This window comes from Cololabis saira, chromosome 21, assembly GCF_033807715.1.
Source record: "Cololabis saira isolate AMF1-May2022 chromosome 21, fColSai1.1, whole genome shotgun sequence".
Taxonomy (NCBI): domain Eukaryota; kingdom Metazoa; phylum Chordata; class Actinopteri; order Beloniformes; family Belonidae; genus Cololabis; species Cololabis saira.
In genome coordinates this window covers 33,499,572-33,514,689 of record NC_084607.1, presented here as the reverse complement: position 1 = coordinate 33,514,689, position 15,118 = coordinate 33,499,572, and the positions used below count along the sequence as shown (strand labels likewise).

General features: G+C 46.4%; 1 protein-coding gene across 1 annotated transcript; it reads left to right on the top strand.

The window, feature by feature from the left end:
- The first annotated feature begins 1,724 nt into the window (after positions 1 to 1,724).
- Positions 1,725 to 5,193, top strand: LOC133421589 (uncharacterized). Its single transcript, XM_061711241.1, has 2 exons — positions 1,725 to 3,029; positions 3,076 to 5,193. The coding sequence occupies exons 1-2, from the start codon at positions 1,725 to 1,727 to the stop codon at positions 5,191 to 5,193; spliced, it is 3,423 nt and encodes a 1,140-aa protein (XP_061567225.1).
- The last annotated feature ends 9,925 nt before the right edge of the window (positions 5,194 to 15,118 follow it).

Below are 15,118 nucleotides of genomic sequence, written 5' to 3'. Positions count from 1 at the left end.
CACACACACACACATACAGCCACTCAGACATATACACACACACACACACACACACACACACATAGCCACACATACACACACACAGCCACACAAACATATACATACACACACACACATACACACAAACACACACATAGCCACACATACACACAAACACACACATAGCCACACAGACATATACATACACACACACACACACACACACACACACACACACACAGCCACAGCCACACAGACATATACATACACGCACACACACACACATAGACATACACACTGGCTTGTTCACCTGCATGCTTGCTCTGTAGTTTTTGGGGTTAGTTAGCGGTAGCTTAGCTCAGACTGTGATTAGATCTCGAGATTTGGGTCAATCGCTGCTCGTGTTTTGGTCGGCTCCGTGTCGGTTTCGTATTTCATTTGTGGTTTTTGTTGCAGATTTCCAGTGCTTGACGTGTGTCTCCATGTGTTCTTGCTTCCTGGATTGGCAGTGGATGTCACCCCCCCACCTCACCCACCGCCACATATATATATATATATATATATATATATATATATATATATATATATATATATATATATATATATATATATATATATGCCTTAGGTTTTTACCGGCATGGTATCAACCATTAATATGTGTGCAGACAAGGTTTATATTTAAAAAAAAAAAAAAAAAAAAGATTTAAGGCTCGCCACACGTCCACTAATCCAATATCTTTAGAGAATTTTCTCATCAAAAGTGCATCATTTTGGGCCTTATGTTTTGTACTACTCTGTGAATCCATCTTCTCGTTCATCAATAAATTAAAATCTCCTTCTAACACAGTTATACCTTTAGTTTGCACTGTAATTAAATCAATAATCTTCTCAATTACACTTGGACCTTCCTCAGGAGGGTTGTATGTTCTGTTTCATTCCTTCCAGACTGCCAGTGGCAGTAAACAGAGTGGATATGTCTCCTCGCGCTCCGCGCAGGTCGAGATTTAATAACAACAGTGTCACGTGAGTGACGTGTAGGCTACCTGTGCGTCTATATATACCGCCCGGTAGACTACATCCGGCCTCTTGAATCTTCTCGCTGTTAACCTGACGTACATCGCTGGTTAATTGCTCCGTAGATCCGTGTTTCGGATCTATATTTTCTGCAGGTTCGGGGAGGTAAGCTCAACTCTGGTTGGTGGTGTTTGACAGCCTGCCTGTGACTCTTGGTCGGAGCGCACGTTGTGCCCTCTAAGGCTGTGGCTGTCAAGCCATCTTACCTCTCCCTTTTTCCATCTGGATCGAGCGCCCGTGTGTCGGGCTGGCTCGCTCCCCAGCCACACAAACGGTCTTGAATTGTTTGTGGTTGGGCTGATTCCTCCACATGCTAGATGTCCCAGCCGCGTTCAGTGGTCCGCCCACTGCTCTCGTCTGTTGGTTCCTAGCCTGGCTTGGTAAGTATTTTTTACTTAAGCTTTAAAAAAAAAAAAAAATATATATATATATATATATATATAAATTTAAAAAAATATATATATTAAAAAAAAAAAAAAAAAAAAAAGCTAGTCCAGAGGTTCCGGACGCGTTCTGTGGCGGCCACAGTTCTCGCCTGGATTGCCTGGCTCCACACAAAATTGTTTGGATTGAAAACAGTGGTGTGGGGAGTCTGTTAGATGTTCTGATCGAGTCTCAGTTCTCGCCCAGATTTCCTAACTTGACCATTTTATTTTTTGGAGGAAGCGATGATGGCTTGTACATCGTGTGGCACTCTACTGTTGGCAGAGGATGGCCATGAATTGTGCCCCCAGTGTCTGGGGTTGGGGCACCTGAGGGAGGCCCTGTCTGACCCCTGCATCAACTGCAGCATTTTGCCGCTCTCGGTGAGAGAGGAACGGCTGCGTCAGGTGGAAGGCCTCCTCTTTAGGAGCGACCTCCCACCCTCTGGGCCCGCTCATGTCAGTGCAGGTTCCCGCAAAAAGCACCGGGACAAGCGCAGGGCGGGGCCCCATGACGAGCGCAGTGGCCCTACGCAGAAGAAGGCGAAGGATGCTCCCTCACGCAGTGAGATGGAGGATTTACGGGCTGAACTGGAGCAGCTTAAGGCCTTAGTGAGGGAGCGGGCTCTGCCCTCCCCACCTCTGGCGGTCCCCTGGGAGTCAGATTGTGGAGACGATGCTATGTCTACCAGGGCTTCAAACTCCATGTTTCAGGGCCGTGACAGGGTGTTTAGCTCTTGCGAGTATCCCTCCCCTGAGCTGCCGTGTCTGGTGGTTGACCCAGCTAGCATACAGGCAGAGGCTGGCTCGGAGACATCCCTCAGGAGCTCTGGGAGCACTGAGCTGGGAGAGGGCCCCTGCCCTTTGCAGGCAACACTGCGTGCGGCCCTGGCTAAGGTCGGGCTGGATGATGCGCCCGCTGCCCAACCGGCGAGCAACCCATTCTTTCGCCGGACTCCTGTAGCCCCACCATTTGATGTCCCGCCCTCGCCTGCTTTTTTGCAGGAGCTGCAGCGCTGCTGGGCAGATCCAAAGGCGTTTGCCTACCATGGCAAGGATGCGAGGACTTTGGCCTCCATGTGCCAGGCGGAGCAACATGGCCTGGTTCACATGCCTCCGGTGGACCCGTGTATCGCCTCACTGGTCCTTTCACCAGATGAGGCGCTCAAAGATAAGGCCCGCTGTCCTAGGCCTCAGTGCCGGGTAACGGATAGCCTTCTCTCGACGGCTTATGATGCGGCAGGCCGCATGGCTCGCATTGGGAACTCCCTCTCCGTGCTCCTCCTCACCCAGTCCCAGATGTTGCAGTCGGAGCATGAGGGCGGGGAGTTGGGTGACACGAACGACGCTGCGCTCCAAGCCTTCGGGCTGATGACCAGAGAGCTTGGCCGCCTGATGTCCACCCTGGTGGTGACGCGGCGTCAGGTGTGGCTGGCGCAGGCACCCATGTCTGACGATTGCAGGCAGACGCTACGGAGGCTTCCTGTAGTGCCGGGCCGGTTGTTTGGGCCAGAGGCAGAACAGGCGTTGGAGCGCAGGAAGCAGTCGGGTCAGGCATCAGAGGCCTGGGGTCGTCGGAGTGCGAGCATGGGACCCCCAGCTCAGCACTCCAGGAGACGGGGCGCACAAGACCTGCGCCGCTCACATCCCCCGAGCCCCCCTCCGCAGCCCTGGCAGCACAGCCGGGTTGCTGGGGGTGGTGGGCGTCAGCCCAGGGGCGCACACCCTCCACCTCGCCGGTCTCAGCGGGTGCAGGGGCAACACCAGCGTCCCCCCAAACCCCCAAATAATCCTCGAGGCACTCTATGAGGGCCTCGGGCCGGCGGTGGGCAGGTTTTCACATCAGCACCTGGCCTATTGGGCAGCCCATTCTCCAGATGTATGGGTTTTGAAAACACTGTCCCAGGGCTACAGGTTGCAGTTCCGCCGCCGGCCCCCACCACCCTCCGGGGTCAGGGAAACCTCGGTCAGAGACCGCGGGAGGGCCCTGTGTTTGTCACAGGAGATAGCCAAACTCTTGGACAAAAAGGCCATCACAAGAGTTCACCCACATACACAGAGCAGTGGGTTTTACTCAACATACTTCCTCATTCCGAAGAAAGACACTTCTCTTCGGCCTGTGCTGGACCTTCGGGGTCTGAACCAGTACCTGAAGGTCCTCCCATTTCGGATGCTGCGTACACGCGACGTCCTTCAATCTGTCACTCCAGGGGAGTGGTTCACCTCCATAGACCTCAAGGACGCCTACTTTCACGTCCCAATACACCCAGACCACAGACGGTTTCTCAGTTTTGCCTTTCAAGGCCACGCCTACCAGTTCACCGTCCTGCCTTTCGGCCTGTCCCTGGCTCCTCGCATCTTCACCAGATGCATGAGGGCGGCCTTGACATCGCTATGCCTGTCGGGAGTAAAGATTCTCCCATATCTGGACGACTGGCTTATATGCGCCCCCTCGCTCCAGGAGGCGGAGCTGATGACATCCAGGGTCCTCACACATATCGAGGCTCTGGGCATGTCGGTAAATTGGGAGAAGAGCTTGTTGCGTCCTACGCAGCAGACCACCTTCATCGGCCTGTCCCTCGATTCCGTATCGATGCAGGCACGCCTTACTGCAGAGCGGGCGGAGCGGATTCAGGACCTGCTACGGTCCTTCCGCCTCGGGATGAGGTTGCCCGTCCACACATGGCTCCGACTGCTGGGGATGCTGTCGGCGGCCTCGGCTGTGACACCTCTGGGGCTGCTGCACCTGCGCCCCCTGCAGATGTGGTTCAACAGCCTCCAGATGGACCCTCGCCTTCACAGGTGGGTCAAGGTCAAGGTTACACACCAGTGCCTTATTCATCTCCACCGGTGGCGGGACAGCACCTTTCTATTGCACGGTGTTCCTCTCGGCTCAGTCCCTTCGAGGCGAGAGGTGGTGACAACAGATGCCTCACCTCAGGGTTGGGGTGCGGTATGGCAGAAGAGGTCAGTCCAGGGGGTTTGGGGCCCCCTGTGGCGGGGACGGCACATCAATGTCCTAGAACTCCGGACTGTCTACTTGGCGCTGAGGCACTTCTTGCCCTTTCTCAGGGGCAAGCATGTCCTCGTCCGGACGGACAACACTTCGACAGTGTTTCATGTCAACCACCAGGGGGGAACCAGGTCGCTGGACTCCTTGAACGAGGCCCGGAGATTGTGGATGTGGGCTCATCCTCAATTGGCCTCCTTGAGGGCAATGCACCTCCCTGGCAGAGCCAACGTGGTGGCGGATTCCCTCTCACGCCGGCGGCTGCCCCCAGGGGACTGGCGGTTGCACCCCCAGGTGGTGCGAATGATTTGGGATCGATACGGGGAAGCCCGTGTGGATCTGTTCGCCTCGGAGCGTACGACTCATTGTCCACTGTGGTTCTCTCTGGCAGAGACCAGTGCCCCGCTCGGGATGGATGCTCTCGCCAACACTTGGCCGAGAGGCCTCCTTTATGCGTTCCCTCCGATTCCCCTGGTGATGCCCACGCTTCACAGGGTGAGATTATCGGGTCACAGGGTCCTCCTGGTGGCGCCCAAGTGGCCCTCGAGGATTTGGTTCTCCATGCTCCTCAGCCTGTTGGATGGGGAGCCTTGGCAGCTCCCAGTACGGTCGGACCTCCTGTCCCAGCTGGGCGGGGAGGTATGGCATCCCTCTCCGAGCCTCCTTCAACTCTGGGCCTGGCCGTTGAGAGGGGAGGGTCATTCTTGACGCACCTTGAGCCCTCGGTATGTGAGACCTTGCAGAATGCTAGAGCTCCTTCCACAAGAAGGGTGTATTCGCATTGCTGGGCTGCTTTCTCCTCCTGGTGCAGGGACGGGGGTTTTGACCCGATCTCCTGTCCGTTACAAATTGTACTGCGGTACCTGCAGTATCTGTTTGAGGCGGGCCGGGCAGCCTCGACCTTGAAGGTGCACGTAGCGGCTATTTCTGTCCACCATGGCCACATCGATGGTAGACCAGTTGGTGCGCATTACTGGGTGGCACAGTTTCTGCGGGGTGCCAGGAGACTGCGCCCCCCCAGAGTGCAGCGTACAGCGGCATGGGACCTGCCGCTGGTCCTGCAGGCCTTGGGCGAGGCACCCTTTGAGCCTATGGCAGGGGGGTCCTTGGGGACGACGTCATGGAAAACTGCCTTTCTGTTGGCTGTTACGTCTGCCAAGCGTGTGAGCGAGCTCCACGCCCTTTCAGTCAGTCCTACGTGCCTTCGGTGGAAGGCAGACAGCTCAGGAGTGACCCTGTGGCCAAATGTCGCTTTCCTGCCAAAGGTGTTACCCCCTGACCATGCCAATCAGTCCATAGAGTTGGCAGCATACCATCCTCCCCCGTTTGAGTCCCGGCTGGAGGAGCGGGCTAATTTGCTGTGCCCGGTCCGGGCGTTGCGGCTGTACCTTCAGGCAACACAGAGCTTTCGACGCTCTGAGCAGTTGTTTGTGTGCTACAGGGGGGCGCACAAGGGCCGTGCCCTGTCGAAGCAACGACTCTCCCACTGGATTGTTCAAGCAATCAAACAGGCTTATGACGTGGCAGGTAGACCTGCCCCTTCAGGCGTTGTCTGTCATTCCACCAGGGGTGTGGCCACTTCCTGGGCGGCAATGAGAGGGGTACCGTTGTCTGAGATCTGTGCAGCGGCATCCTGGACGGTGCCGTGCACCTTCTCCAGGTTCTATCGCCTTAACGTGGCCTCTGGGTCCACGCTGGCTTCGGCCGTTCTGCCTTTGGCTTCTGCGGCTGACCACTAGGTGGGTGTTGTTCCTCGTGACAGTGCTGGTATGAGTCATCCACTCTGTTTACTGCCACTGGCAGTCTGGAAGGAATGAAACAGAACGTAAGTTACGGATGTAACTATGGTTCTGTGAATTCCTGGATGACTGCCAGTCACACCGGTCACTCCGAACTTCCTGCGAGAAGATTCTGGGAGGCCGGATGTAGTCTACCGGGCGGTATTTATAGACGCACAGGTAGCCTACACGTCACTCACGTGACACTGTTGTTATTAAATCTCGACCTGCGCGGAGCGCGAGGAGACATATCCACTCTGTTTACTGCCACTGGCAGTCATCCAGGAATTCACAGAACCATAGTTACATCCGTAACTTACATTAAGTATTGTAATCATTGAAAGTGTTGTTATTTGTTCCACTGTGAGCTGAACCTGTACATAGAAGTTCCTTTCATTGCATTTGATCTTGGTAAAGGAATGGAAACATGACCCCTGCTAACTTGTCATGTGCTCATGTCTGTCTTGGGAAAAGGTTATTTTTGAGTACAGGCAGTTTGGTTGTTTAGACAGTTATATTCCTGAATAATGTTAGTAAATTACGTGTTAATCTGTCCTTCATCCAGGCAAGATCACAATGCATTTGGTCAACACCCTTTTCTCCTAGAACACCCGAGTGCAAGGAGCTGCTCTGTTCTGCACTATCTGAAGTTTGTTTACATCTTTTTTGGCTGCACTTGACCAGATAGCTGAGCAGTAGTCAAGGTGTGATAATACCAAGGTTTGAATAACCTGTCGGTGTAAGTGGTGTTAATAAACAGTATCTTCTAATCAGATATACCTTTCCCCATTTTACCTGTTGTCTATGTGATTCTGCCACGACAGGTGTTCGAGAAGTATTCCTAGAAGTTTAGCTTCAGTGACCTGAGGGGTATTCCAGGAAGCAGGTTCAACAAATTCCGAGTTTAAACCTGAACTCGGGGTTGACTTATCCTGAGATAAGAAAGTCGGAGTTTTCGGTTCCAGAACAGCGGATATGAGTTAGTTCAATCAACTCTGAGTTTGTTAAGCTCGAGCTAAGCGCGTGCGTGAGGGAAATAAAAAGCCATCACCAGTAGAGCCCTGATACAACGATTCACCATGGCAACCGGTGACAACAAAAGAGCGACATACTTTTTTTTTTTTTTTTTTAAACTTTATTTAACATTTCAATTTACAATATCCCTTTGAGGAAACATTAGTTTGCATCTGAAGATCCACATTAGGAATGGGCGATATTTTACCGTTCACGATAAACCGTCAAAAAAATTCCTCACGATAAGAATTTGTCATCTCGCGGTAAAAACGATAAATTCCCGTTGACGACGTTTTTGTGTAAAGCTGATTTACGGTTCTGCTTTAAATCATAGATAGATAGATAGATAGATAGATAGATAGATAGATAGATAGATAGATAGATAGATAGATAGATAGATAGATAGATAGATAGATAGATAGATAGATAGATAGATAGATAGATAGATAGATAGACAGCTGCAGCAGCAAAGGAGAGACAATTGGCGTGGGAGAAAGTTGCTGCAGTCAATGTGTAAGTTTGAATGCAGCATTCATTTAACATTTAAGCACACTGTCTTATAATATTACAGATGAAAACAGTGGTGGAACTGTATTGAATTAAATTTTATTGTCATTTAGATCAGGGGCAGCCGCCACACCTCGGCTTCAGGGGAAAATGTAAATGTTTTTTTATTTTTTTTTATACATTTATGGAATTACTCTGTGTCTATTTGTATTGTATTTGTATTATTGATTACTTAATACATATAAAATAACTACAAATGCATATCAGAACAACATGATGGATTTCACTAGGTATTATCTTTCCCAACACTTTCCCTCATATCTTGAAATGTGATGTCCCAGCGTCCCTGACAGTGGTCGCTATCAATCTGGTTTTTAGCGCAAACTACAGTGTTACTAACTTACAAAAATGAAAAGGAAGCAGACAACCACGCAATTAAAAAAAAAAAGGCAATGTTTCCCCAGCAGCAGAAGATATTAACGAGGCTGTAGCCACTGATGGATTAATTATGCAAGTTCATTTTAAGGTAAAATATCAAATCACCTTACCCTCTTATAAATCTGTTTATGGGAAATATTTGACTTTTTTTTACTCTCTCTTTCTCTCTTCTGCTCCTCCCTCTTCTTTTTGCATTTGGACTTTAACTGTTTGAAGTTAAACTCGGATGTCCCTGTGATATTGTTGCACTGACATAGTGAATAAAATACGTTGCGTTTGTCAGATACGCTTTTTCTGCTCTCTAACTCTGCTCTTACTGTCCGTGGTGCAGAAAACGGATGCGTATTGTGTAAAGGCCCATTGGCTGAATTGACGCCACTGAGGCAGGAGACAGAGAGAAACTCAGGCTTTATTGAAGTAAACCTGCTAGCGAGCAGGTTAGGTTCAGAGGCTCAGTTGCCATAGTAACTGACTCAGAGTTTGAGTTAAATCGCCTTCTGGAACTGAAAACTCTGGATTTCCCTGATCTCAGGCTTAACAAACTCAGACTTTTCACTAAACCCGCTTCCTGGAATACCCCTCTGTTCTATACAGCTGCCCTTCATGGATATTTTTAATTGGTTCTGAATTTTTAAAGCATGGTTTGAGCCAAAAACAATGCATTTAGTCTTTACTACATTTAGAATCATTTTTTTGGTTACCCATTCCAAAATTGAGTTCAGGTCGTTTTCCAGCAACACATTTAACTCGTCCATATTGTTTGACATAGACAGGACTGTCTCAGAAAATTAGAATGTGATTTTCTGTAATGCAATTACAAAATCATACATTCTGGATTAATTACAAATCAACTGAAATATTGCAAGCCTTTTATTGATGATCATGGCTTACAGCTTAACAAAACTCAAATATCCTATCTAAAAAAATTTGAATATTCTGGGAATCTTAAACCGTAAGACATCAGCAATATTAATAGGCTTGCAATATTTCAGTTGATTTGTAATAAATCCAGAAATGTTTTTTTTTTTTTTTTTTTTTAAATTGCATTACAGAAAATAACTTTATCACAATATTCTAATTTTCTGAGACAGTCCTGTAGAATCATGGGCAAACATGGCTACACTAGCTTTACTCAGGACAAGTGGCATATCGTTAGTAAAAATAGAGTAAAGCAGCAGATCCAAATAACTTCCCTGTGGGACCCCACGTAGTACTGCCCTCACTGCAGAACTACCATTAAAGTAGACAGGTGTGTTCTATTTGATAAAAAGCCTTGCGTCCAATTAAGAGTCCCCTTATTAAAACCATAAGCAGCCCGTTTCATTAAAAGCATATTGTGATCGATCAAGCCAAATGCAGCACTAAAAACCAACAGCACCCACATCCTTTTCCTGTCTATATCACTCATCCACTGATCGTCATCTGCATTAACGGCCACATGTAAGACATAAGTCTTAAAAGATGAGCAATGAACTGAAAACTGATTAAAAAGAAACCAAACCTCAGTCCTGTCCTTGGAATTCAGATTATTTTAGCTGACTGACTTTGCAAAATGTCTATTTATCCGAGTTAGACTGCACAAGCAGAGCCAAAAGACCGAACTTTAATTCTAAAGTAAATAGTTTAGTCGCACAGACTGGACGCAGAATACAGTACGAGTCAACAAGAAAAAAGCTTTATTTGAAATAAACATCTAAAACTGTATACGTAAGTATACAGTGTACAATCACTACTTTTCCCCAGCTGTGTTCTCCAGGTTTGGCGGCTCAATAATCCCAAAGAAAGAGTCCAAATCCGGAGGGTTGTAGTATTGCTTCACAATTATCTGCTTCAGGTTGGGACCTGAAAGAGAAAATACATCAAATCAGTGTCGATACACGTTTAGTATCCTAGTTATCAATAAGTGACAGTCAATAAGTGCAAGGTCATTATGAGGGAAGGAAATCCACCAAGCAAAGATGCAACACCCTTCACCACAATTGGACCAGAACATTGTTTCACGCAGCTTCGTAGGATGGTCAGAATCTGCTGCTCCATGTGAGGATACATTTCTTGTCTTCTTTGTTCATCTGATACAAGATCATAACAGCATGCACCGCTCATCTCATTAACTAGTGGTTTTAGGGTCAACGTTGTTGTACCACATCAGTGGCTGCTGGCTCAGCCAATGGTTAGCCATCGTCTCCTCCTCAATCGTCGCCATGCTACAAAGTTTAGAGGATTGATTGCCAGTTTCTGGCTAAACGCAGCACCGATCTCTGATTCTGCCAGTGAAACGATATTTGAGATGGTTTATTCAACAGCTAATACTAGTCTGCAGCTTCTCTGCTGTGGATCAGCTGGAAGAGCTGGAAGCCAAGGCCAACTCTGGCAGGATGTGGGCGTGTTCCAGTCTGCTCTCGGGGCCCTTTCCAGTAACTCTCCGGCCCACGGTCGCAGCAGTGCCGTACTGGTTTTCCTTCCCGCTTTGACGACACTCCCTTTGTAAGTTTCAGTAGTGGCATTTGAAATTAATGTTCAGAAGGATCGGATCAGAATGATGAACGTTGAGCATCATAAGCTACGGTGGCCGACAAGGGCCAAACGCACTGCAACGGCCTAATGAGTCTCAGTTAAGGAAAATGGCTTCAAGTACAGAAACGATTCAAATTCACAAACTCAAAACGAGGTACAAAAAGAGGAACGTGGTGCAAATGAAAGAACGTGCTGCAAAAAACAGACAGATGCAGCATCATCAAACGCACTGCAAATAGAGAAACGATGCAAAGCACAAAACGATATAAAACAAGAAACCATCTGCAAAAGAAAAACGCTTCATAACCGGTTACCAAACCTGCAGGGGGCGCTCTCAGCGTAACAGCTCAATGGACGGACACACGGGATGTAGAGAGAGACCGAACTGTAACATTAAAATATAATAAAGAAACGTCTCGTAATGTACAGCGTTGTACAGTGATATAAACCCCATTATATCACATTACTGTTCCCACTGTATGTTTAAACCATGGATGTAAACATTGTGTAACATGTGCTGTAAACGAGTAAATGGACTTATTTTCATAAAGCGCCTTTTTACAAAGACATTTACCTTTTACGTCTCATTTATTCATTCACACACGCACTAATATACTTGGGAAACAGTTAGGCACCAAATATAATATATTTAATTTTTAAGATGGCAAAAATAAGAACTTTATTGATCCCACATAGGAGTAATTCATGTTATATGTTCTCTATAGCTGATAGAACATGAATTACTCCTATGTGGGATCTATAAGCTTCTTATTTTTGCCATCTGAGAAAATTAAATATATTATATTTGGTGCCTAACTGTTTCCCAAGTATATTAGTGCGTGTGTGAATGAATAAATGAGACGTTAAACGTACATTTCTTTGTAGAAAGGCGCTTTATGAAAATAAGTACATTTACTTGTATTAGTTTACAGCGCAGTCTTGAACATCCAATATGGCGGAGACGTTGACGTATCGCAGCAGCGGGCAAAAACACTCGATGCGGCGTCTACGTATATACGTCTATGGTATTAACTGCTGAAGGAATGGCATAAATTGCACCAAAATTACACGATAAATTAAAAATGACCGACTTTCTGTTCGGTTTCGGCCATGGGGCCTTCGCACTGTCAGTGCTCGGGCCCTAATAATCATCAACAACCAGTCCTGTATGCTATAAATATTTCATAGATCTTCTCTTCCAACAGCTCATCTGTTTGTGATCGTTAACAGTTTTAAAATCCTAACTTTGTGTGTTGGGAGGAAACTGCACCTTGATGTTGATCCTCTGATTCTCCACCTGCTCAGCTCCACCTGCCAGGAGACTCCGCAGCTGACAACAATTACCGGATTTTACGCACTTAAAAACTTGAATCTTTCCTCAAAAATCGTCAGTGTGCCCTTAAAATCCAAGGGAAAGAGCGACCTTACTGTTGAGAAAACAAGACGAACTGGCAACGAGCTGCGGATCCAGGTTAAATCATCCAGGTTCCCGGGTGGTTTGGGAGCTGGGTCCTCGGGGGTCCGTCCCAGGTCGGATCAGCTTCACCCTCCGAGATTTTCAGCCAAATCTGTCGGTTTGATCCCCGGTAACCGACGATGCGCGCTGCTCCAGCCTACTTCCTGGTTCCCAAAGCGGGGTCCGTCCGACTAAATTGTCCAGGTTCCCAGCCGCTTTGGGAGCAGGGATTTCTGGGGTACGTCCCAGGCTGGATCAGCTTCACCCTCCGAGATTTTCAGCGAAATCTGTCGGTTTGATCCCCGGTAACGGGCGATGCGCCCCGGAGCCATGCGCCGGGCGCCCGCCGTGGGGTTGCGGAGCCAGCGCACAGTGACTAAAGGATGATTTATGGTCCGCGTTACACCAACGCAGAGCCTACGGCGTAGGGTACGCGTCGATTTAACGCAGAACCGTAAATCAGGGGTGTAACTGAATGAGAGCATCCGACTATTGAGCTGCGTGACATCGGACGCTCTCTGTCCACACTGAAACTGTTAAACTCGCGGCCAGTTACAAAAACGTAACGTCCAATACAAAAACGTAACGTCCAATACAAAAAAAATAAAGCAATGGATTTTATTTTGTCGCAGAAGCTTCTCGCATGGGACACAGTTTGTGTACGACGCAGCGAGCTGCTCTGGCGGAGCGAGGTTTATTCTCCTCCCCTGCTACACGTCATTCAGGGAGCCAATCAGCACAAAGCCTCATTATCATAGCCTCCCCTCCCCTAAAATGAAGCACAGAAAATGAGGTGAGAAGGGGTAAAACTAGAGACATGGCCCACAGGCTGAATTTCTGATTTATGTAGAAAAAACAAGCTTTAGATTGTTTTTAAGACATTCAAGGCCTGTAATATACATTAAATGCCATAATATGTCCCCTTTAAACTTTTTTTAAATAATTAAATTTGTAAATTGGTTGAATGTGTTTGAAATGTTTTTAAATTATTAAATTATTTGTAAGTTGGTTGAATGTGTTTTAAAATGTGTTTGAAATGTTTTTTAAACTTTTTTTAAATTGCTAAATTTGTAAGTTGGTTGAATGTGTTTGAAATGTTTTTAAATTATTAAATTATTTGTAAGTTGGTTGAATGTGTTTTAGTTGGTTGAATGTGTTTGAAATGTTTTTAAACCTTTTTTACAAAATATACACTGAGAATCTAATTATCGTACAACCTAAAACTTTCAAGTAAGGAAACTGTTTAAGGGCTTTCTTTTCTTTAACAAGACTCAAGGGCTTACTCAAGAGCAGAATGTTCCCCCTTATGATCCAGGTCCTGGTCCAGGTTTCTTCCTCCTAAAGGGGAGTTTTTCCTCTGTTTGGCTTAAGGTTTTTCTCCCACTAGGGGAGTTTTTACCTGCCATTGTTTATGTAATAATTGCTCGGGGGGTCATGTTCTGGGTCTCTGGAAAGATCCTAGACACAACTTCTGTTGTAGTAGACGCCATAATAATAAAATTGAAATTGAATTGAATTGAGTGGACAGTCGTGTCTTGGGTACTGTACAGGTGACACCGTTCAGGGTGGACTCCCCTCTCACCAGCTCAGAGGCAGCTTAGACCTCCTCACTGCAGGAAATCTTGTACAATATTCCCATCTAGTGGACAGATATCAACACTGCAGAGTTCAGTGAATGAGCTGCCGCAATAAAAGGGTTCTAAGATTAAAATATTTACTTAATGATTAAAAAAAGAAAATAAGAAAAAGTCAAGGTCGTTAAAGACTTGAATAAAAGGAAAGTGGACTTTTACTGTCCATCCACAGCGACGCTCCCACACGGAGGCTACGGTTGATTGATGTTGCAACAACATGACTGCAAACAGGGTTGAACTTGAAATGATCAACCTCCATCCTCCAGTGATGGTTGGATGTGTAATTTGATTGAAAAGTACCGTGCAACATTTATTGTGGCTCTAATATTCATGATTGTCGTAACCAGTACTCGAGTTGTAAAAAAGAATCAGGGGGATGGTGGATTTGATCATATGGGAACAGATAATTTGTGCTGAATACAAATAATGTAATATATTACAAATAATAGCAGTGACCAAAACAGCTGCAGAAATACTGCAGGAATGACATAGCAGCAGTTAAATGCAGCCTTCTGTAAGCTTTAAATATCCACTGGGCTTACATCAAATACATCAAAACATACAATAAAAAACACTTTTCTGAACTTATCAATATGACTCTGTCCTTCACAGGATAAGTAAAATGGATCACTGCAAAAACTCTAAATCTTAACAAGAATATTTGTCTTATTTCTAGTTAAAATGTCTCATTTTAGTAAAAAAAAAAAAATCTCATTACACTTAAACAAGACTCATCACTGGAAAAAACAACAATTTTCACCTGTTTTAAGTATTTTCACTTGAAATAAGTAGAAAAATCTGCCAGTGGAACAAGATTTTTTTGCTTGTAATAAGAAGATAAATCTTGTCCCACTGGCAGATTTTCCTACTTATTTCAAGTGAAAATTTACTTGAAACAGGTGAAAATTGTCAAATAAGTTATTTTTCTGGTGATGACTCTAAATGTTGAAATAGCAGTAAAACCACATTCATTGATGAAATTACATAAGGGATGGAAAGGAGGGATGGCAGTTTTACAGGGGGGATGATTTGGACCGTTTTTATTTCAGGGGGGATGCCATCCCCCTCATCCCCCCTCAACTCCAGTACTGGTTTTAGGTCTTCTTCTGCTATTCAAAGGCCAGTCTCCTTCCTGCAGGCCTCCAAATATGGCAGCAGTTGGTAAAGGTTGGCATTGTTGACTTCTGATTAGCACTTGCATGGACGAGCAGTGAAGAGTTGAAAGAAAACAAACGAATGGAAGACAGTTATTTTATTCTTGATATTTAGAATTCATCAGTTGAAGGTAACTG

Bases quoted from the DNA above. Each gene is read 5' to 3' on its own strand.
- LOC133421589 (XM_061711241.1), top strand. From the start codon at position 1,725: ATGGCTTGTACATCGTGTGGCACTCTACTGTTGGCAGAGGATGGCCAT. The intron at 3,030-3,075 runs GCATCAGAGGCC...TGGGACCCCCAG, and splicing joins GCAGGAAGCAGTCGGGTCAG to CTCAGCACTCCAGGAGACGG.